The sequence below is a fragment of the Enhydra lutris genome, unplaced genomic scaffold, assembly GCF_002288905.1.
Source record: "Enhydra lutris kenyoni isolate GAN:26980312 unplaced genomic scaffold, ASM228890v2 scaffoldscaffold57, whole genome shotgun sequence".
Taxonomy (NCBI): Eukaryota; Metazoa; Chordata; class Mammalia; order Carnivora; family Mustelidae; genus Enhydra; species Enhydra lutris.
In genome coordinates, this window is record NW_019154141.1 from 5,308,192 (window position 1) to 5,330,720 (window position 22,529).

General features: G+C 46.4%; 1 protein-coding gene across 5 annotated transcripts; it reads right to left on the reverse strand.

Moving 5' to 3' along the window:
- Positions 1-730: 730 nt before the first annotated feature.
- LOC111158130 (archaelysin family metallopeptidase 2) lies at positions 731-10,415 on the reverse strand. Of its 5 annotated transcripts, none has more exons than XM_022520002.1 (9): positions 10,348-10,415; positions 9,802-9,895; positions 9,386-9,475; positions 8,582-8,864; positions 8,087-8,260; positions 7,852-7,980; positions 4,419-4,582; positions 3,082-3,258; positions 731-2,146 (listed from the first exon to the last, which is right to left on the reverse strand). In XM_022520002.1, exons 4-9 carry the CDS (start codon positions 8,862-8,864, stop codon positions 1,991-1,993), a joined length of 1,083 nt encoding a protein of 360 aa, XP_022375710.1. In that variant the 5' UTR covers positions 9,386-9,475; positions 9,802-9,895; positions 10,348-10,415; the 3' UTR covers positions 731-1,990. The 5 variants fall into 5 exon arrangements, with proteins under 5 accessions (XP_022375710.1, XP_022375708.1, XP_022375707.1 ...); XM_022520000.1 differs by lacking the exon at positions 10,348-10,415 and adding an exon at positions 10,062-10,337; XM_022519999.1 differs by lacking the exon at positions 10,348-10,415 and adding an exon at positions 10,017-10,337.
- Between the last annotated feature and the right edge of the window lie 12,114 nt (positions 10,416-22,529).

Here is a 22,529-nt window from a genome sequence, read left to right on the forward strand (position 1 = left end):
GGGGGGGGGGGGGGGGGGGGGGGGGGGGGGGGGGGGGGGAGCGGTGGGGCCCTCGGGGCTGCAGGGGGCGAGCCGGGGAAGGCCATGTTCTTCCGTCCGGCCGTCGCAGTTACAGGGCTTTGGGGACTAAAATGTTGCTGCTTAATCCTTCTCCTGACCGAAGGGAGACGACTAATTCCGCCGGCGCCAACGCAAACATTTCCGATTCGCTTGTTTCTAGAACGGTGTGTAGACCATGGAAAACTACTAGTGCTCTTCCCTGTTTGTTCATTCAGCATTTGCAAAGCAAGCTCTGCGTGGATTTCCGTTTGTTACTGAGTGAAAATCATTTCTCAAAACAAGGTTCACCTATAGTACATAAAATGTAGTTGCAGTAAACAAATTATAGTTTTTAAATTTAACCCTAAGAAATTGTCCAAAAGTAAATACAAGGCAATATTATACACTTGATGATTGCTGAATAAATGGCCATTACATTAAACTTAACATCTGTCCAACTTTTAACAGGACTCTCATGATTTGATTCTTTAAATAGAAGACATTTTCCTGGTCTCTCCGTGCAGAGTTGGTACAAATGGACTCTAGTCTTGTCCAAACAATCGTGCCCCCCAATTTACACACGCAGCCAAATCTGAATGTGTAGGTTTGTAACTCATGCTGACCTATAGGGCCAAACCTGTGCTTACCTTGTGGGAAAACAGAAGAAAACTGAACACAGGGCCAATAACAGTATGAGGAAATAAAACTTGTAACAGAATCCATAAAAGTCCATGCTCCCTTGGGTTCTCTTTTCATATTAGAACCACCAAGTGTTTGCCCTCCAATGAGTCTGAACACAAATCACCATTTTTTGTAAATGATCTTAAGAGGTCTCATCAAGGAAGGTGAATGTCATAAGGGAAAGCATGTTCAGTTAGAATATGTGCTTTCGATCGCATTGCATAAATAAAGTTAACATGGAAAGAATTTAGGTTCCAAACTTCAAAATTTAAAACTACCTATAAGTTTTACCCTCCGGGTGAAGATGGGAACGTGGAAAAGGCAATCTGCTCACCAGCGTTCAAATGATCTGATCTAATTTCTAGGTGCGTGAGATACATTGCTCTCGTAAAGGTGATTCGTCAAGCCTGTGGTTTTCAACCTGTTCCCCCACAGTGGAAATCCAGCCGATGATCACAGCCTGACAGGCCAACACAGGCATTCCTGCCACACCAACAGGACATCCCATCACACTCTCCGCCCTCCTCAAGTGAACACTGCACAGTGCAAAGTGAGAGTGATACTATCGTAGGAATAAACCTAACACCTGCTCGAAGCCTACAGGAAAAGGGCAACACTCACAAACATAAGGCCCATTGTAACAAATTATGAGCAAGACCCTTCACAAATACTATGTGTGTTGTACAAGTCCTGTTAGTTTCACTTGTAAATATGGTCGAGAGGAGGTCACATTTTATAAGCCGCCAAGCCCCAAGTGAACTAACGCTTCTTTCAGGCTCAAGGGACAACCAGCGAATAAAGGGAGAGCAGGCAGGCCCCCTGGGAAGGACGGTCCACAGACGAGGGATGTACATGGAGTAGGTGACTTGCCTGGGTCTACAGGAGGCAGAGCACTCCTTCTAAGAAATGAGTCAAAAATCACCCCCTGGAAATTACATTCCTTGGATATCCTTTCTTGGGACATAAACAGTGATTTTTATATTTACTTACTCATCTGTTAGTCCTAGCTCCCTTGTGAGATATAAACGTATTTCAAGGATGGAAATGATGAGCTCACTACCACGACCAGGCTAAGATGGAAGAGGGAGGGTTTATAGTTGTCAGCATTCCAAGTAAGCCTCATTTCAAAGTTCAGATGCTTTAAAGAAGGTTCCATTCTGTTCCTTGACACAGGGCAGAATCAGTAAGCAGTTTGTTCTAAGGAAGTACGGCATCCAAGGGAAAGCATAATGTGCAAGGGTTTACGGGAATTACTCCTAGGCGAAGGTCCTTATTTCCGGACAACAGCAAGGCATCTTATTATCCACTCCTTCCATTCCTTAAAGGCTTCCACAGGTTTTGGTAAATTCACGTGATCCTCCCGACTGTGCTCCCTGCTGACTCCAGGGCTGTCAGCAGACTCACCGTCAATCCACCTCACCAGCGCCTTGAGAAACAAAATCCAGATCCACACGTTCATAAATCAGGGCAAAATAGTTTGAGGCAGGAGAAACTCGCTGACTTCTAAATCCCATTATCTCAATCAGTGGCTCCTATTAGCCCCGTAAGATGTTCCGTCTGATAAAGATGTTTGTGAGTGTGGAACACACACCGGGTGAAGGAGCAGTTGCCAAAAATACACAAACTACGACTACAGATGGCGGCCAGAAGTGTGCATGGGAGAAAAGACGAAAGAGAAACACACATCCTCACAGGTTTTTCTGGATGGGAGGATTATGCTTTTCTCAACATGCCGAATGTTCCACAGGGCACTGGGCAAGTGCTTTCGAGCTGATGTGCAAGTGGTCCCCGTGTGAGTGTGCACAAAGGTATAGGCAGACACACGTACGTAAAGATCGCTGCGTGAGTAGTCACACCCACGAGGAGCTATGTGATGGGTATGGACGCATTTGTGGGTTGGCGTGGATGCACGGACATGCACACACGTACCGAGATTACATACTGTCCCTCTTCCTCCAAGAAACTCATCCTTTCCTGTGCGTGAACAGCATATCCCCGTCTCATACGTGGGAAGATAAAGCATCTCCACATATACTTATGGTTTAAAAAAAAATGAACTCTGCCACGCACATTAGCATTCAGCCTGTTCTCCCAAGTCAAGTTCTCTGGCACTTAGCGAAGGGGACTAGATACTCCCCCACGGTTTCTCACGGAGCCGCAAGTGCAAGGCGCTCAGAGGCAAGGCAGTTTTAAGAGGAGATTTCTTTGTGTGTTTTTCTTTTTTTTCAAACCACAGCTTCCTGCTTATCTCTGCACTAATTTCCTCTGATAAATTATAGCTCCACAGAAGGGCCTAATAGAAAATGGCAGTTTGCTAGTTAGATAACCACTTCCCTCCTTCCTTTTCTTCCCCTCATTTACCTGGTATCTGTCTATGATGTTGAAGCCCACAGCACACTGCAGCTTGCGTAAACAGATGGGGCAAAGGTTGAGGGGGCGCCGGTCAGCTTCCTCCAAGTGGTTGGAACCTTGCATGAGGCATGCGAGCCACTGGCAGTGTCGCAGTCCAAATATGTGTCCAATCTCATGGGTTAAAGTCTGCAAGACACACACAGCGAGGCCTGGTGGCGCCACCGTCAGCACAGAGTTACACCGGCCTTCTTTTCCTTGCTTTTCAAAGAAGCGCATTTACAGGGATCAACTCCCTTACTGTCCTCACCAAAACTTCAGTCAGCCCAAAGACTTAATCCTTCATTTCCCTAAGTGTCTTACCGCCTTCCTCCCTACACTTCATTACTTCCCCTGGAGCAGGGTTTCTCAGCCTTGATACAGCTGACTGTTGGGTGGGATCATTCTTTGCATAAGCACATTGGGGACAGGGGAAGGACGCAGCTGTCCCATGCGTTATAGGATGCTGAGCTCCGCCCCCAGCCTCTACCCACTAGACAGACACCAGTAACGCCCACTGTCCAACTGCAACAACCGGAAATGTCTCTAGACACCGCCAGAAGTCCCCGGGTGGGAAAACTCACCCCTGGGTTACAACTGCTGCACTAGACCAGTGGGACACTTAAGACATTTAGATTCTGGGACCCTTCCCCCACAGATGCTGAGTCAGCAGGTTAGGGAGGAAGGGCACTTAATCTGCATGTTGGCGGGCACGCCAGGGGAGGCTGACATGGGCACACACTCTGAAAACACTATAGCTTGCAGTGTCTAAGCACAACTTCCCAGCTGCAGGAAAAGCCCATGTTTCTGGCTACGGAGATGGTGGGGGAGGGAATCAGGAGGTGGGCTTTCCGAAGAGCAGGGCTTGGGTCAGGAGCGGTCAGTAGAACTAATGGCGGGAGAAGGTTGCTTTGGGCCAAAAGGAAGCCGTTCTCACGATGCCTGAGAGCAGCGGCCTCCAAGAACAGCTTGACTTGGTGGCCACCACAGCCTCAAAGAGTCAGTTACCTTACTCATAGCAGAATTCTGCAATGAAACTAGTGGCGAGGATATGCAGACAGCCAAGGCTGCGCGTCACCAACAGGACAAAAAGCCAGCATGGATACTGTAAATCTCAGTATTAAGGTATCCATTTTAATTCTGTTTTATTGATGACTTCAATCAATATCCATCACAAGTATGCAAGCTGATACAAACTCATTTATAATTAGGACCTGAAGGACTGTTTATACACAATTTAGACAATTAAGAGCTTTTTAAAAAATACTGTTGGTTTTTGTTTTTGTTTTGTTTTGTTTTTAATGACTCACCTTACAGGAACGAAGCAGCAAAATACTGGTCACTTCAGGGACATAATAGTTATCAAAAATGGAATAGTCACTGGAAGATACTCTCTGTAGCTTGTTCACTTTGCCTTCATAGTGTGAGCTATAAAAATCACTGCCGTACCTGGCAAAGCTGAATATCCCCACACCTAGAAGAGGAGGACAAGCAACAACAGAATGGGAGTAAGATTCCTGGATGAAAAACCAACAAAGAGAGCCCGTTTGGGCATCTGTCCCTGGGTACAAATCTGTGCTACTGCATTCACAGTCTAATATGCTTATAGTTTGCCAAGACAAAGGAGGAATTTTGCCCCAGATTTCCCTGTCTAGCTCTTCTGCTAGCCACATTGCCCTGCCCTGTAAGATTCAATGGTCTCGAGATCAAATTCTTGAGAATGGAAAATTCCAGAATTTTTTCCCCTCTAAGATTAGTCTTTTTTCTCAAAGAGTAGTCCAAATCAAGGACTCCAAGAGGAGCAAGGAAAAATGGTGACACACACACACCATGCAGCCATGACTTTACTCTTTAGGAACACGACAACCAGATCTCTAGGTCCTACGGGTCAGCGAGGGTTCCTGCAACTGCCCTGAGGCTTGGAGACCATGGTGGAGACCATGCCCTCACACAGAACCTCCTCCCACCTCCCCCTTCTCACTCAGAGCGTGACTCTATGTGGCTGCCGTCGGGTGACCAGAATAAACACTCCTGTAATGACTTCCTGTCACACTGAAGCTTCTGCACACATAGAGAACAGGGTTTGCTGCACAACGCATTCTAAAGGGCATGGTTTTATAAGGTGACTTGTTTACGTTATCACTTTTATTTATGCCTCTTTCCGTTGTGATTTAAAATAAGGCATTTTTTGAAAAGGCTTTTTGTTGTTGTTAAAGAAATGAATTCATAGTAAGTTTGTCCAATCCAACTTGATCCAAAGAGAATGCTCCTCACCCCACCCTTCCAAGAGTTGCCTGATATTTGATATTTAGAGCGAGAGAGAGAGAACATTCTGAAAGTTAAGGAAAACCCAAGCCTCCTCCTGTCACAGCTGACCTCCTCTATCCTCTAGCCAACCAAGTGTGGGCATATTTCACTACAATACCTTTAGCAAGAACATTTTTTCCTTCTAATAAACTTACGGATGTAAGATTATTTTCTTTAGTAATTAAGTATTTCCCCATTTTAAAACCCCCATCTTTGTAAACTTGGAGAGTATAGTCACTTATAGTAAGATATTATCTCACTGCCCAGCACATCAGTGCTGCTAGCTTACACCTTCTCTCAGGCCATGCACTATTCAAAAAACTTACTAAAAGGGGCACCTGGGTAGCTCAGTGGGTAAGCCTCTGCGTTTAGCTCGGGTCATGGTCTCAGGGTCCTGGGATAGAGAGCCCCTGCATCGGGCTCTCTGCTCAGTGGGGAGCCTGCTTCCTCCTCTCTCTCTGCCTACTTGTGATCTCTCTGTCAAATAAATAAATAAAATCTTTATAAAAAAAGAAAGAAAGAAAGAAACTTACTAAAAAAGGGGGGGCCTTAAAGTAGAAACATTTTAGGAGAATGCCTCCTGACCACCTCCAATGCCATAAGATAAATTAGCTAGCAATGTCTAGGTAAAATTTTTCAACCTTTTTTTTATGTTTCCATCACTGTCAGGTTAATTATAAAAGGAGAGAGAAAAATTCAGCTCATAAAAGTTTATTTCTGATAGGGGTGCCTGGGTGGCTCAGTCGGTTAAGCATCTAAGCCCTAGGTTCAGGTCATCTCAGAGTCTTGGGATGGAGCCCCGGACTCCCCCCAGTCCCCATGTGGAGCTCCCTGCTGAGTGGGGAGTCTGCGTCTCTCTCTCCCTCTACCCCCAGCTTGAGCTCTTCCTAATAAATAAATAAAATCTTCTTTTAAAAAAAAAAGTTTATTTCTGATAGAAAGATAGCTCTTGAAAAATCAGAAAGACAGCAGTGGCCAGAGTCTCCAAGAGGGGGTTGGGGACACTCTAGGAATGTAAATGGAGAAGTCACCAATGAAGGAGCAGGGGGAGGAAGAGACTCTGTGGTGCCCTGGGCTCCCACCTCTAATGAATGTGTCAGAAAGGGAAATGCCTAATAGAAAAAAAACATTTGTTAAAGAAAGGGTCCACCCCCAACAAGCCCCAAGGCTGATGTGACACCTGGACAGTCAAACTGGTACTCTGAAAGCACAATCCTGGGTACCTACTCCCCAGCCCCAGAGTGCAAATGGACCACCACTCCCCTCAGTGCACTGGACTCCCCTTCAAACCTGTCAGATCCTAGTGGACGAGGGTAGAGAAATTACAGCACAAACGGATGGGTGGAGAGAAAAGGAGTGGAGAGAAGGCAAAAAGAAAGAAATACAAGAAGGCAAAAATGGGATTTACTTCCAGATCCTTTTCTACCCTCAGTATTACGGTGCAGAATTCCCAGTGAGTCAAGTTTACTATATCTCAAATCGAAAACTGAAGTTGACTTTACAGAAGTAAAATAATGTCATGAGCCACAGAATAAAAACGTTGCACACTTGTAAATCAGCCTATGGTCACTCTAGCTATGCAAGAGATCTACAAAAAGAATTGAAGAACAGCAGGATTTTCACTTATGTTAACGATAGTACAAACATCCTTAACATGTTTAATTCACCTCGTCCCTGAATTACTGACATTTACCATCTGTTGTGCAGAACATCTATATGGATGCTAGGCATACGTATACACTTTTTTTTTTTTTTAGATTTTATCTATTTATTTGACAGAGAGAGATCACAAGTTGATGGAGAGGCAGGCAGAGAGAGAGAGAGAGAGAGAGGGAAGCAGGCTCCCTGCCGAGCAGGGAGCCTGATGCGGAACTCGATCCCAGGACCCTGAGATCATGACCCGAGCCGAAGGCAGCGGCTTAACCCACTGAGCCACCCAGGCGCCCACGTATACACTTTTTATATATCAGCACAGGTAAACTATCTCAAAAGGACTCTCTAAAATAGGTATCATTGGGATGCCTGGGTGGCTCAGTCGGTTAAGCTGCTGCCTTCGGCTCAGGTCATGATCCCAAGGTCCTGGGATTGAGTCCCACGTCAGGCTCCTTGCTCAGCGGGGAGCCTGCTTCTCTATCTGCCTCTGCCTGCCAGTCTGCCTGCTTGTGCACTCTCTCTCTCTGACAAATAAATAAATAAAATCTTTTAAAAAATAAAAAATAAAATAGGTATCATTGGCTCAAGGTCATGTAGGTAGTGCATGACTCATCGATCATCAGAATCCAAGCATACTACTTCCTGAGCGTAGCACCATACACCAGAAATAACATAGTCCGAAGTATTAAAACGATAATTGGTTGGACTTTCTTCCCTTTATCAACAGGTTCAAACAACTCTCAAGGTGAAGAAACTTCTACCAAAAATGTCAAAAAGAAATACCATCTGTCAATGAGGCCTGTCCAAAGACAAAATTCCAGGAGTCTCGTGGGTAAAGATCAATCATTGTTATTCCCACAATACAGAAGGCATCTCTAGGTTTGTTCTTTTTTAAGAACCTCAGGATATGCCCTATTTGAAAAAAAAAAAAAGTCCATGTGAGATATATATATATATAACCGTACATGTATCTAATAGCTCCTTTCCTCAATTCAAATTGTAAAGTTGTTTGATTCACCTGCATGAATTTGTAGGTTTTGTGTGTTATCATTGACTCTAAAGGAACACCTTGTGACAGAGACAGGAACCGGTTCTAGGAGTTTTACTGTCAAGCCATAGAAAAATGCTTCACAGTATCCCTTCAGCCACTTAATATATTCTTCACTGATAACTCTGGTGTTTCCCAGAGACCCTAGAAGACAAAAAAAATGCAAGACAGACTTGAGGATGATTAAACATTCAGTCTCTCAGTCTATAATTAGAAATTTGAAGTTAGAAGCAAACTAACTCTAGATTTTCAATAAACCTTTATCACTCGTTGATGTGAACATGAATTACAAAGAAACGAAATGTCCCTTTTTAAGGCGATTTGGGTACAAAGGTTCCACTGCTGTAACGAGTGTCAAAAAATGATCATAAAACTGCCCCCTTGAATGAGATCAGCAGCCCAGGCTATCCCTGGCAGCAGGCCCAGTGCGAACCAACCCGAATCCAGCACGTTACCAGTGTATACCAATGCACTGTATATAAATACTGCGTTTCTCTGGAGACGGTGCCTTTCTAGAAGGATCACTGAAAAACTCTTCGAAGTCTTGGGGAGCCTCAGGATGGGAGATGATCCAGTCTGATTGTGAATGCAGGGTAATGGGTCCAAACAGATCATTGTCCGGCTTGAAGGCTTGGTTCAGCAAGCGCCGTTCGCCAGCATCTAACTTCTCATACTGTGACACGAGCGTCGGGTTCTTTGAGATGAGAGCTGTTTTTAGAGTCTGTTCAGAGTGCTGTACTGTTTGCATCTACCAGGAAAACACAAGCAATCAGATAGACAATGCACATCCACTCCGGTGACTTGAATCTGCCTATCCTCCACATACATCTCTCATTTCTGCCTTTTTTTTTTTTTTTTACTATTATTCGCACCAAACAACCGGTGTTCTTCCCCATTTCCAATCCATTTCTTGGGGAGGGTAGCTGAAAAGGTGAAAAGAAAAATCGCGAAGTTCATTGCTCCTCTTACGGAACCTGCTCCTGTTACAAAAACCGTAAGAGAATAAAGAGGATAACCTGATTCCCTATTTCCTTCTGTCCCTGGGGTAACAATATTATGAATTGACTCATTAGGGCCGCATGAAAAATACTCTTTTCCAAGGTGACTCAAAGATGTTCCAGACCACACAAAAAGAGAACTGATGTAAGTCCTGCCATTTCTGTAACTTAACTGCAGGCTGGTAATAGATCTCAGCCACTGAAGTTTATTGCCTCAAAGTCATGTCACCCTGGGGAGGACATCAGGTGACTAACCAAAAGCCAGACTCACAATGACAGGTTTCTTCCATTCACATCGTGTTCCTCTGTAGGGCTGTCATCCTTCCTTCTGAATGCGTCAAACAGCTGTTCCACCACGAGGCTTTTTGAGTTAGAAAAGGGAAAAAAAAATTGTGGACTCACTCTCTGGAACCCATCATAGTTCCTAATTCTCTAGATTTTTTTTTTCCAGTTTAATGATTGACAATTGATGGGAAAATTCAAGCTAATGTAATGTCTGTTCGTTCTCGTTGGACATCAGAATCCTGGGGTTCCAGAGCGAGGGCGAGATTCCCAAACGGAGGTCACTAATGTCAGAGCTCTGATATGTGTATAAAATCGTCCTCAGGGCTCCCCAACCGGGCTGACCTTTCACTTATCCTACAGGACAAAATAATAACCAAATGTGCCCTCCTGCAGGCCACCTACCTTTAGGAAGGTAGGCTCCCATCGAAGATTTTGCCTTACAAGGACGGGCATGCCTGCGCCTGGTCGGGGAAGTGCTGGGCAGGGTGCCTTCGCCCTAATATTACAAAGGCAGTGTGAAAGGTTGGCCACCCTGGGTGGAACCGCGGGAGGCAGGAGAGGATCGCTCATGTGGGCTGGAGGCCTGCAGTGCTAAAACCAGTACATCCTGGGCAAACCTCGACAAGCTGGCCGCCCCCGCCGGTTGCTATAGCAACCCGCACCTTGGCCTGGGGCCCGTGCAACTGCGACCCGGTCCCTGGCTGGGGTGGAGTGGGGATCCCCCGGGGAGTCTCGCCTCGTCTTTCCGCCCGGAGGAAGCCTCCTCAAAGGGCCTTGCTCTCCGGAGACGCCCCCGTCCCCCGCCGTCCTCCCCTGCTTCCGCCGCGGCGGCCCCGCCCAAATCCTCATCCCTCCCCACCGACCGCGACAGTCCCCATCCTCCACAACCAAGCCCCCAACCCGGGAGGCCACAGCCGGGATCTGACGGCTCCACAACACTGCCCTCACCCCGCCGGCACCGGACACCGCCCGCTTCCTGCGGCAGCCCCTGCGCGCCCGCACGTCGCGCCCCGCGCCGTACAGCGCGCCCTCCCCCGCCCCGCGCCGGCGCAAAGCCACGCCCCATCGCGCCGCGCACCACACCGCCGCTCCGTCGCGCCCCGCCACGCCCCTTCACGCGAGCCACGCCCCATCGTGCGCGGCTCTCCGGCAGGCTCGGAGCCGTAGTTGTGGATCCGCCGTCGGGGTCCTGGTCGCCGTGAGCGGGGAACGAGGCGTCGAAGTCAGTCCCCATTGTCCCCTTCCGCCCCCCCGGGCCGCGCCGGCCTCGCGGGTTGGCCTGTTTTGCGAAGGTGCGCGGGGGGCCGCGGGTTTGAGGAGCGCCCTCGGCGTGACTGATGTCACCAGGCGGCTCCAAAATAAGTCAGCCGCGGCCGCAGCTTGAAGTACGGCCCGGGCGCGCGCCCCGGTGCCGTCACCGCTCGGACTTTCCCTTCCTCGGCGGCGGCGCCTGCAGCGGCCTGGGCGCGGCCGCAACCGCAAAGCGCAGGTGGAGCGCGCGGAGGCGGGCGGTGCGGAGGCGGGGGCCCGGCTTGGAGACGCCCGCGGGGTTTCTCTCCGCCCGGGGATGCGTCCCTCTGTGCCTCGCTGGTGCTGAGAAGCCGAAATGCGTGTGCGGGAGCGGAGGAGAGAAGTAGGACGGTCGCGGGCGGGCGTTAGGGCTGAGCTAGCTGTGTGGCCTTGGCTAGGCCGGTTACCCTCTCTGGGCCTCTCGGTTCTCCCGTGGAAGATGAGAGGAGCCAGCTCTGACCCCTGGAGCCCCTCAGCACTGGGAAGTTGTGTCTGAAAGCAGAGGACCCCCCCCCCCCGCCCCGGCCCACAGCTCGACATCCCGGTGCCCAGCAGACGTTAGGGCGTGGTAGTGGGTCAGGCTGGGTCAGGCCATCTCGTACTGCCAAGGACAGATCCTGACCTGATCGCCATTCCCTCTCCCCGCAGGGGTGTGGGCCTCCAGCAGCCCGCCAAACAAGCCCACCCACTGCTCGTGCCCTCCTTCCTTCCCAGCTCGGGTCATTCTTGCCCCATGCTCTCCAGACTCCGTTGGACTCAGCAGCTTCCTACAAAAGAACCCCCCCAAAAACCCGAGTCCTGTGTAAGCCTGTTCCTTCACACCTCCCCCTTTCCCCCAAAGTTCTCTTCCCAAGATCTCACCTTAAGGGACACTCAACTTTCTTCCCTGAACATCACTTCTTCCCTCCCAACGGTCACTCAGAAATACTCCCGAGCCCCAGTTTTCATTTCCAAGCCGTTGTCCTACTATGATCATGCAGCCTCTATGTTTTTGAAGCTCAGGCCATTTTACCATTCTCTGATTTTTCTTCACCCTAATAGGCCTTCTCACTCCCCAGGAAAGACAGACAACGTGTTTTCTTGACGACTTCAGCCCCGTCTGATGGTTACCTTCTCCCGCCTTAACCCCATGTTGTCTCTCCTTAGAGGACTAACGAAATAAATGTGTCATTTTTTCAACTCCAGTGATCACCTCAGTCTCTAGTTTGTTTACTCCGCGTGGATCTTGAAGTGTCCAAAGTCATTCTTTGACCTCAGTGCCCATTTCCACCCTTACCTGAACCCAGTCTTCAGTGAAATGCATCCATATCATGCCTGGTCCCCAAATTTAAACTGAGAAAATCAATGCATCAGCCTCGCTGTGTCTGAGATGCTTCTTGGCTTTCTGGGACGTTGTGCCTTTTGACTGAATGCCTGTCTCCAGACATCCCAAGAGTCAGTCAGTGTAGTGCAGGGGCTAAGATGATGGTCTGGGCTTGAACCTTGGAACCCCTGTTGTTCGTTAGCATGTGGCCAGCATCCATTTTTTTAGCCTTATGCATCTCTTCCTGGTTTGTACAACGGAGATAAAAGTAGCACAAACCTCCTGTGGTTTTTAGGGATCAAATGAGTTACTTTGGACTTTTTACCTTTTGATCCAGTGGCCTTCTTATGCCCTGAGAAGCTTCGTTGAGTTGTGTTTAACTCTTCAGTAGAGCTCTCCCTAACCCCACCTCCTGCAACACAAAATTCCCTCCTCTGCAATGATCACTACCTTGTGCATACTGCTAGGTTTGTCCTTACTGCAATGATCATAATATTTCCTCAGTGTCTCTTTAAACTGTGAGGTGCTTAAGGGCAAAGACTTTCATTCAAGGTATCTGGAACATAAAAGTTATTCATTGGCTTCTCATTCAACTCATGTATTCATTAACTAGAATTTTTTGTTTTTTCATTTAAACTAAATTCACTTTATGGTTGTCCCTAAGTTTTAGAAGGATACGTTATTTCTGTATAGTTTCAACGTATTTAATGCTTATTGTTTAAAAAATTGAGTACCCCATGTTCGTTAAGCTTTATTTTTAGAATAAAAAGAATATATATATGTAAAGTACATTTATATATAATTTTTCTCTGAACCATTTGTAAGTTGCAGACATGATGTTTCATTACTCCTAAATACCTTAGCATATATTTTCCAAAACCAAGTACACTTTCATAAATAACCACAGTACAATTAAAACATACCAGTATGAACTCATGAGATAATTTTACCTCTTCACCCTGCCCCCCAACCACTTCCCTACAGCTTCTGAATTTTACTCACTGAGATTTCGCTAGAGATCTATTCAGATTAGCAACCAATCTATCGTTCATTTTCCTAGTTCTTGGACTTTCTTTAAAAATTATTAAATATATGAAAATATTCCAAGTACATTTTTAAAAGCCAAATCATACTGAAAGGGTTGTCATGAAAAGTAACAGCCTCACCCTAGAGACCAACTTCCAGGAGGTTCTTAGATGTTCTCCCTAGTATTTTTGTTCGTTTCTGAACGGGATGTATATAATGAGATTTCTTGCTCTGTTAGTTTAAGGTGGTATCTATTGACTTGCTGCCGTGATATATGGGGACCGAACTCTCCTTTGTATCCTCACACTGCCCATCTCGCGCTCCCCACCCATGTAGTTGTATCACAGTGACTTTGGACTGACTCTGTAGTCAGCGCTTCTATTATGATAATTACTCATTGTTTGCTGCAGAGCCCAGCAGTGTACTGTGACCGTGCTTTCTTCCTTTTCTTTTAAAAAAGATTTTATTTATTTATTGGGGGATGGAGGGAAGGAGCGGAGGGAGAGAGACGAGCAGAATCTGTGCCAAGTGCGGAGCCTGATGTGGGATTGATCCCATGACCCTAAGATCCTGACCTGAGCCAAAATCAAGAGTCGGATGCTTAATGGACTAAGCCACCCAGGGGCCCCCGTGCTCTCTTTCTTGTAGAACTCTTTATTTTCACCTGGAGTTAATCATCATTTCATTTCTGTTATTGGATTGGTTTTCTTTTTAAATTATGAAAAATCCATTTACCAAATTTCTTAGGCCTCCTCTAATTATTATTAAAAAAAAATGGCTTCATCATCTCTGTTGTCAATATTTTCTGCATAGCCTAAGCACATCCGTTGTTTGTTTGTTTTCTGGGAGCTGTTCTTCTGCAGCTCTCCATCCCCTGTACCCGTCTGAACCATCCCTCTCTGGGCCTGCTCTGCAGCTCTCAGCCTGGGACTGCGACTATACTCTGCTCTGTTGGATCCTTTCTCTTAAATTCTGTGTCTTCCTCCTTCTTGGTTTACTCCTCTGGTTGTAGTAGCACATGCCCTAGATCCTTTTGGAATAAAGTTACATAGAAATAAATATTTTGAAATCTTTCCTATCTAAAAATGCTTCTAGTCTACCCTCATACTTGCCTGAGAGTTTCGCTGGACAGGTATGGAATTTTAGGTTGAAAATCATCTTGCCTCAGCACTGGGAAGGGTTTGTTCCATTTTTTTCTGACATTCAATGATTTCGATTTCTAATCCTTATGTTACTTGCTTTTTTAAAGGAAGATCTTGGAGTCTTCCCTTTTTCCTTAGAGCCCTGAAGAAATCTATGGTTTTTAAGTATATACAATTTTTTCTTTTCCGTAACTATTTATTATAAAAGCATTTTGGGTGAATAGTATGGAACAAAGACAGTCAATATCTCTACTTATAAGATGTGCAGAGTACAAGAGGCCCACGGAGAATTTTCTCCTAGTAAGATAAAGATGACTCAAGGATGGTTGAGGTTTTTAAGACTCTGGTTCTCCTTATATCTTTGATGTAGTTCTCCAGAAGTTCCAAATGAAAAACTGAGAACCTGGGAATTTTCTATGTCCCGTCTTTGTTGGATGGCCTTGAACGACAGTTTCTGTCTCTTTGACAGTGGAGCCTGCCGAGAAAAATGTATTCTACCTTTCAGTTGATTTCTTTTTGTTTTTTAAAAATTATTTTTATACATTTAAAAAATATATTTATATCAGTAATCTCTACACCCAAAATGGGGCTTGAACTCACGACCCTGAGCTCAAGAGTCACATGCTCTTCTGATGGAGCCAGCCAGGTGCCGCTGTATGTTTTTTAAAAGACGTAACCTGGTCTGAGCTCTTTTTTCCCTCATTCATTTTGTTGCTCGCTCAGTGGGCTCTTCAATCTTGAGTCTCTTATCCTTCCATTCTGCAAAATTTCTTTCTTCTTTTCTGGATGTGGGACTTCAGGATGGATGCTCTCCTTTTCTTATCTTCAGTATTTTTCCATCCATCTTTTTGTACTGTTTTCTGAAGTTTTCATCTAGTCTTTTCTTTTGAGCATTTCCCCCCAAACATCCTATTCTTTAATAGCCAAATGCTCTTTCTTGTTCTGAGTGTTTATTTTGCACCTTTTCCCATTTAATGGGTAAAATGTCTTCTCTTGTCTCTCTATGGCTATGAACTATGCTACTTTTGAAGTTGAGTTCTGCTGTTTCCTCTGTTTGGGTCTTTTTCTTTCATGTTAGAACTTTCCACAAACATCTGGTGATCCTTTGCTATCTGTTAAGCTTTCATGATGAGGCACACAAAGCTGGTTGATGGTTTTGTGTATATGAAAGCAGATTATCCACTGGGGGGTTCTCAAGGGTGAGCTGGCAGACAACCAGCCGATTCACTGAGGGGAGATTCCCTAGTCTCTGAACCTGTGACCCGACATTTTTTCAAAAAAAAAAAAAGGATTGTTTCCTAACTGTCTGCCAATGTTCTGGAAACAGGGTGAGCGTCCCACTCATGAGTGTGCAGTTTCTAAATCCTTAACCCCTTTGTTTTCATCCTTTATAACTTACTGCCCACAAGGATTCTCAAGTGTCACGAGAATACGTTAAGAGGGTTTCAGTCATTTACCCACTAGTATGAATTCATACTTGCTCAGTTTACTTTTCCCCTAGTCCTCAGCTGGTATCAGCTGCTCTGGGGAAATGGAAGTCTGACTGGTCTGGGAGTGGAAACCAGTAAGTAATTGAGAGTCACAGGGTTGCTCAGCCAAAGAGCATCCCAGAGCAGATAAGGCAGATTGGGGAGGGTCCTATGATCTGGGTGATTTAGGCACTGGGACCTGGATGCTCCTGGGAGGTAAGAAGATGGAAAAGAAAATTCACTTACATTGAAATTCTGCTGAGCCAGGGCTATACCCGGAAAGCAAGAGCTGACTTGATCTCTCCCACCCGCCCTGCAGACAACCCTCCCAAGACCCCAAGCACCCAGGAGCCATAAGAGAGAGAGAGGACTCAGAACAGCTGGTATCAGCCAAGGGCGAGAGAGAGAGAGAGAGAGAGAGAGAGAGAGAACTGTGCAAGGGGAACCCGAGAGCCCAGTCACCCTGGCAAACATCGATTTTAGGGAAAACGCAGTCTGTGTTCCAAACAACCAACTTATAAATGGTCTTTTGGACCAAGTCCTGCTTGTACACTGAGGCTCCATCTCTCGGTCACGGGGCAGCTCGGGTGGTGCCAAGTCCGGGGAGGCCATTAGCAGAAAAGCTAAGGAAGAGATCTTGGAGTCCATTAGGTGAAGAGAGGATTTTTCTATCTTCTATTATTTATGACTTGTGACTTCAGTGACTGTTTCCCGGAACAAATAAAATGTTACAGTTCTGCTTCAACTTACTGGAGCAAGTAGATGCTTATCGTTAATCACGTAGAAATTGCGAGGCAGTCTCGAAGGGTTTCGCTGCTTGTGGCCTCTTTGCAGTCCTTTGATGTCTTGTCAGGCGAGTTACTTTCTGTGCCTCAGACAGTTTCCAAAAACTACCACAATCTGCGTGTGTGTGCGTGTGCGTGTGTGTTCCCTATATCTGTCTGGCTTGCAGATGAATAGTCAACTCAATGAAGGGAACCAAAGCCGACTTGAGTTTTTACTTTAGGAAATCTGCTCCCTAAAAAGGAGAACCCGGGGTTGCAAGGATCTCCGGGAGCACAGAGGGTTACTTGGGTGGGAGCTACAGCCAGCGTGAGGGGTGGGAGAAAGGCCAGGTCCAGAGGCCTCTCTCTGTGACCTCTGGAGGGTGCCGGCATCCCCCCGCCCGTGCCTCCCGCAGCCCCCCAACCCCCCAGGGACGGGTTCCAGCATTGCAGCTATATCTGAAATTTTCGGTTTTCTTTCCCCTTCCCCTTTTTCAGTCTCCAAAAAGGGGGAGGGGGGAGGGACGAAGCCTGAATGAGACACAAGTGAAAGAGGAAGTGTCTCAGCGCTAACCAAACACAGAACAGCCCACTCAATCAGTGACCTCTTTGGAAACATTGAAGACATCTTCTGCGTCCTTTTAGACTTTTCTGGGGGAGGGGACAGCTGCCGCCCAGAAGCAGTCAGCTTCCCTCTGGTGGCCAGGTCACTTCGGGCAGCAGCTGAAGGAGACGTTGGGGGTGGGGGAGTTTTGCCACAGGCTGCCAGCCTGGAGGTACAAGGGGGACAAGGAGCTCTGCCCATGAGTTCAGGCAGGAAAGGCCTCCTTGCCCTGGTGTGTCCTGCAGGCCTTCTCCCTCACAAGCACAACCCACTGAGCTCATAACCCGGAGAGGGCCCGGCCGCGTTAACTGCGGGTGCCCCCTGAGAGGGGCTACCCGGGGACCCCGAGCCGTTGCCTTCCTCCACGCTCACCCCCTGCCAACGGCTTGACAGGACGGAGGGACAGGACGGAGCAGCCCTCTGTCAGTGATGGCGACTGATGGCAGCAAGCGTGCACACAGGACACCGGAGGGAGAAGGCCCCCAGGGCTGACACCTGAGTGGTTCTAAAGCTCGTACTGATGCACGATGTGAACACACATTCCTACTCAAGTCAACCTGATGAAAGACACGTAGAAGAACACGAAAAGGACAGAAGAGTAAACAAGAGTACAAATCACTCCTGGTCCTTCTGCCCACTGGCTACACTTTCAGACTCTTCGTGGTGAGCACTTTTAAGCACTGCTGGAATCAGAGGAGACCTCCAAAGTCGTACATACTGAGTTTTCCATCTGTCCCCCTTCTTCCGGGAAGAACACTGTGCCTACAAGGGTGTTCATCACGGTGTTGTTTCAAATCCCCGAGAACCTGAAAATGAATGGTCATCACTAGCATTTCAGGTCTAATGTGAAATTATAATCTCATAATAAAATATGATGGAGCCATGAAAACGATTAATCTCGTGCTATATGTATAAACATGGAATGATGTCGCCAAGGCCCTGCTGAATGTTTAAAAAGGTTTTCAAGGGGCGCCTGGGTGGCTCAGTTGGTTGAGCATCTGCCTTCAGCTCAGGTCATCATCCCAAGGTCCTGGGATCGAGTCCCACATCGGGGTCCCTGCTCAGCGGGGAGTCTGCTTCTCCCTCTCTCTCTGCCTGCCGCTCCCTCTGCCTGTGCTCTGTCGAGCTCTTGCTCGCTCTCTCTCAAATAAGTAAAATATTTTTAAAAAATAAAAAAGGTTTACAAAACAATATATAGCTTGAGCCTGTTTATGAAACTGCCTGAGTGTTTGTGTGCGTACAGGCAACGTTCGCCAAAATGTTAACAATGGTTCTCTCTAGAAGGAGGGCTTTCTGTGTTGTTTATTTTCTTCTTTATATCTTTTAGTACTATTTAATTATTTGTGGTGATAAGCATTTATGAGTTTTATATCTTTTTAAGTATTCTGAAAAAAAAAACTTATGTAAATCAGTACTTACTGATATAAAATATATCCATTCTATGGTGAGTGGAAATGAGAATTATAAAACCCATACACAGTATGATACTGTTTTGTTGCTTTACAGCTTTATATACAAATGTACATATTTTATATGTAAAATTTACTGGAGGTACGAATACAAAAACATAAATTACCTCAGGTATAAAATTCATGTATTAGGCATAATATTCACATATTAGGTATAAAATTCACATGAGGTATAAAATTCTCATGTATTAAAAACAAGTTAAAAAAATTGTTGCCTTGCGTTGGCTTTTTAAAATAATGACGCTGAGTTAGATTTTAAACACAGTTGATATTTCCACGGTGCGGAGAAAGCCGCAGTATTTTTGGGCTGAATCTTGGAGGAGTAGGGACTGGCCAGGACAGGACAGTCCAGGCACAGGGAACAGCACGTACCAAAGGCACAAAGTCACGATGGAGTGTGGCACGTGACCAGCCGTATCACCCCTGGTATCTGACACCAGAGCATTCCTGCCTGCAAATGCTTCTCCTTGCCTTTCTGGGTCACTGCTTTCTCTGGGCTGTCCAGTGGCACCAGTCAGCCAAACAGGCACCGGGGACCCTAAGGGAATGAGGTGCAGGCCTAACAACTTTGGTTGAGAGAGGAGGAGGTCCTGTAGAGATCATGAGGATTAAACCAAACTACTTCAGAATATTCTAGAAGCTCAGCCCTGTGCCGCAGGCAGAAAATCTAGTATCCATCGTCAGTGGACTCGGGTTCAAGGTGAGGCACCACCGCTCCCTCCGTGTCCCCTCTCAGACAATGTCCTTCACCCCATTGAGCCTCAGTGTGTTTATCTACAAAATGGGACAGTAAGAACCTCTACCCCATAGGGCAGTTAAGAGGATGAAGCAAGACTTGGGAAAGCCCCCTTACAACTATTTATTATCAGAAGAAGCTGACCACATTACTAACAGCATGGCAAAACCCCAGACAAAAACGCAAAGCCCTGACATTTTAGCAGGTCAGTTTTTGCTAAGAAACCAGCGCTCATGATAAGTCCTTGTGATAGAGCCTCGTGGCTGGACTTGACGGTCACAGGTTCTAATTATGGAAATGCACTCTGACCAAACGGCCTGTTGGCATGACTCACTGGGGTGGTTTAAGTCCGTGGGCAGGCCAGAAGCTCTCCTGGGAAGGGTTTGGAGATGTGTATATTGGGAATGACAAGAAAGCCGTGATTTATAATCATTTTTCCTACAGCAGATTAATTTATAGTCGCAACAGTGACCCGCTTCTGAAACAGCAGGTGTAAAAAGAAACTGGCCGGGGTCTCCCCCTTGTGCTTCCTTACAGACCCTCCTTTTCCCTGCTATTTAGGGTCTCTGGTTTGAGGTACACCCCTCCCTTGATCCAGGATCCAGCCTAGTAACCTGGGTAAAGCCTTTTAAATGGTAATTCAAATCCCTTCCGTCCTCCCCTCAAACAGAGCATGGAAAGGTTCTGCTGCCTGTGGGTGGCTATCCAGTGGCTTTGAAACAGATTATTAGGCTTTTATTGATGGCCCTGGATGTGAGAGGGCGTGAGGATGTTTCTTTCCAGGATGAATATTTCTTACTCCTTCACATTTGGATTTCGTATCTGGAATCTTCTTGAGCTTGTTTTTGTTGCCAAAGTATTTGTTAATGTTCAAAGCTCTACTTTGCATGGTTCTATGGCATGGCTGTTGGGAGCACATACCTGGAAGGATGTCCCCCACACCTTGCTGAATTTTTTAAAAAAGATTTGCGGTACCTGGGTGGCTCAGTTAAGCATCTACCTTTGGCTCAAGTCATGATCTCGGGGTCCTGGGATCGAATCCGACATTGGGCTCCCTGCTCGGTGGGGAGCCTGCTTCTCCCTCTCCTTCTGCCTCTCCCCCTGCTTGTGCTCTCTCTCTCTCTCTCTCTCTCTCAAATGAATAAATAAAATCTTTAAAAAAATAAATAAAAATTTTAAACAATTTTTTAAAGTTTCTTTTTTAAAATTTCCAAACACTGTATATAACTTGAGACTATTTCTCTAAAACCACGGGTGTATGTGTATGCAAAGAAAGAGGCTTGTCAAAATGTCAATGAAGGTTAATAAGCACGGGAAGAAGCCATGGGTTTGAGTCCCAGCTGTGCCACTTACTGAGTGTGTGATCTGGGAGGAGATGTCACGACATCTCTCAAGGTCGATTTCTGTGTCTCTGAAGCCGGGATGGAGTTGTTACAAGGATTACGTAAGATAGAGGAAACATTTGATAAAGGCTGCTTCCTACGCTCTTGGCCTTAGACCCTGGGGAAATGGATTCTGCCATTTGCCGTGGTAGCCAGCCAGCAAAACAGAGTGAGGGAATTGAAAGAAAACCCAAGTTACTGTCACTGGGTGTCCCCTGGGGACACAAGAGAAAATGGTGCAGAAGAACCCCAAGGACATTTAACAGTCGCCCTGCAGAGGCTGAATAGACACGAGTCCCAGATCAGCACACTCAGTCCCAGGAGGCGATGGGACACCTGATTAGTAAGTTTTCCTGGCAAACATGGGGACTTTGGAGTGATCCCAGTGGCCACTCAAAGGCCTGGTGAGTCTCTCTCCACAATGAGATCAGAGCACCCTCCAGTTTCCATCTCTGGCCAACCCCCACCTCCCCGATGCGCACATTCTTAAGATATGTCACAATAGGTTTGAAGTGTTTCTGTAAATACGCTTTCCCTATATTCTCCAATTGGAATCAAGTCTTGCTGAAGGACCCATTCTGACTTCCAAAGGTGACTTTCCCTTTCTTCTTTCTTCTTTCTTCTCCTTCCTTCTTTATGGTTGAACTCTCAAAGTAGGGTTGCCGGACACAGCACAGGAGTCCCAGCCATTTGAATTTCAGAGAAACGATGAATGACTGTTCGGTTTATGTGTGTCCCAAGTATTACATTGGGTACACTTATTCTAAAAAGTGTTCATTGTTTCTCGGACATTTTAATTAACTAGGTATCCTGTATTTCTATTTCCTAAGTCTGGCAACCCTATCTCCAAGGGAAATCTTATTGTCCTATCTCCAAATTCTTGGAGGTGGGAATGACCTCTGGCTTGCTCGCCTCACCTATACACAGTTCTGGGAAGATAAGAAAGGTAATTCTATATGCACAAAGCCAAATTCCACACAATTAGCAAATACTTACCCACGCAAGGCACAGTGCCAGGTGACTCAGGGAGAGTACAGTGTGGTCCGTCACAAGCCCAGTGCTTACAGTGCGGAAAGCAAGTGACCCTGTATAGGACCCATGCAGGAGCCACACAGAAGGGGCTCTGAGCGTTCCAAGCTTGGAGGAGAAGGAGATCCCATTTGCTTGGAGGGAATCGGATGAAGAAAGTCTCCTTGCAGGGGTGGCAATTGTATGTTTCTCAAAAAGTATCAGCAGGTGGAGTGAGCATGGTCTGGCATCTTCGATGGAGGGAATGACTTGTACACGTGGAAGGTAGAGGGAGAGGATGAGGCGAATTTTGTGACTTTCTTCGGGCAGAGCATAGAAGACATAAAGAGGCAAAGAAGAGAATAAGATTGGAAAAAGGAGGTTGGATGAAATAAATATGCAAGCAAAAAAACAAGCCAAAAAGGGAACCCAGAGCCCCCAAACCTTTTCCTGAGTACAGTTTTCAAATATGGACATGTTTCCAAATAGTCTCTTGGGAGAGGAAGGTGGGGGCTCATCTTGTCCTCCAGGGAACTAGCGTTCTCCCATCTGGAGTGAGTTGTCTTCCCAGACGCTGCCTCCATGTAACTCATTCTTGGGTTCAAGCAAAAGCATGAGAAACAATCAGGTACATCCAAGCAAAGCCGTGAGCGTCTGGGTGAAGGAGTTTTGGGGAAGAAAGCATGGATATCTTCTGTTTTACAGATTAGATGCAGCTCGGAAAAGTTGGTTAGGAAGAGAATTCTGAAAAGTAAATTTATCTCCCTATTTTTCTTCCTTCCTTCCTCCCTCCCTCCCTTCCTTTCTTCTTTCCCTCCCTTCCTCCTTCCTCTCTCCCTCCCTCTCTCTTCCTCCTCCTTTCTTTCTTTCTTTCTTTCTTTCTTTCTTTCTTTCTTTCTTTCTTTCTTTCTTTCTTTCTTTCTTTCTTTCTTTCTTT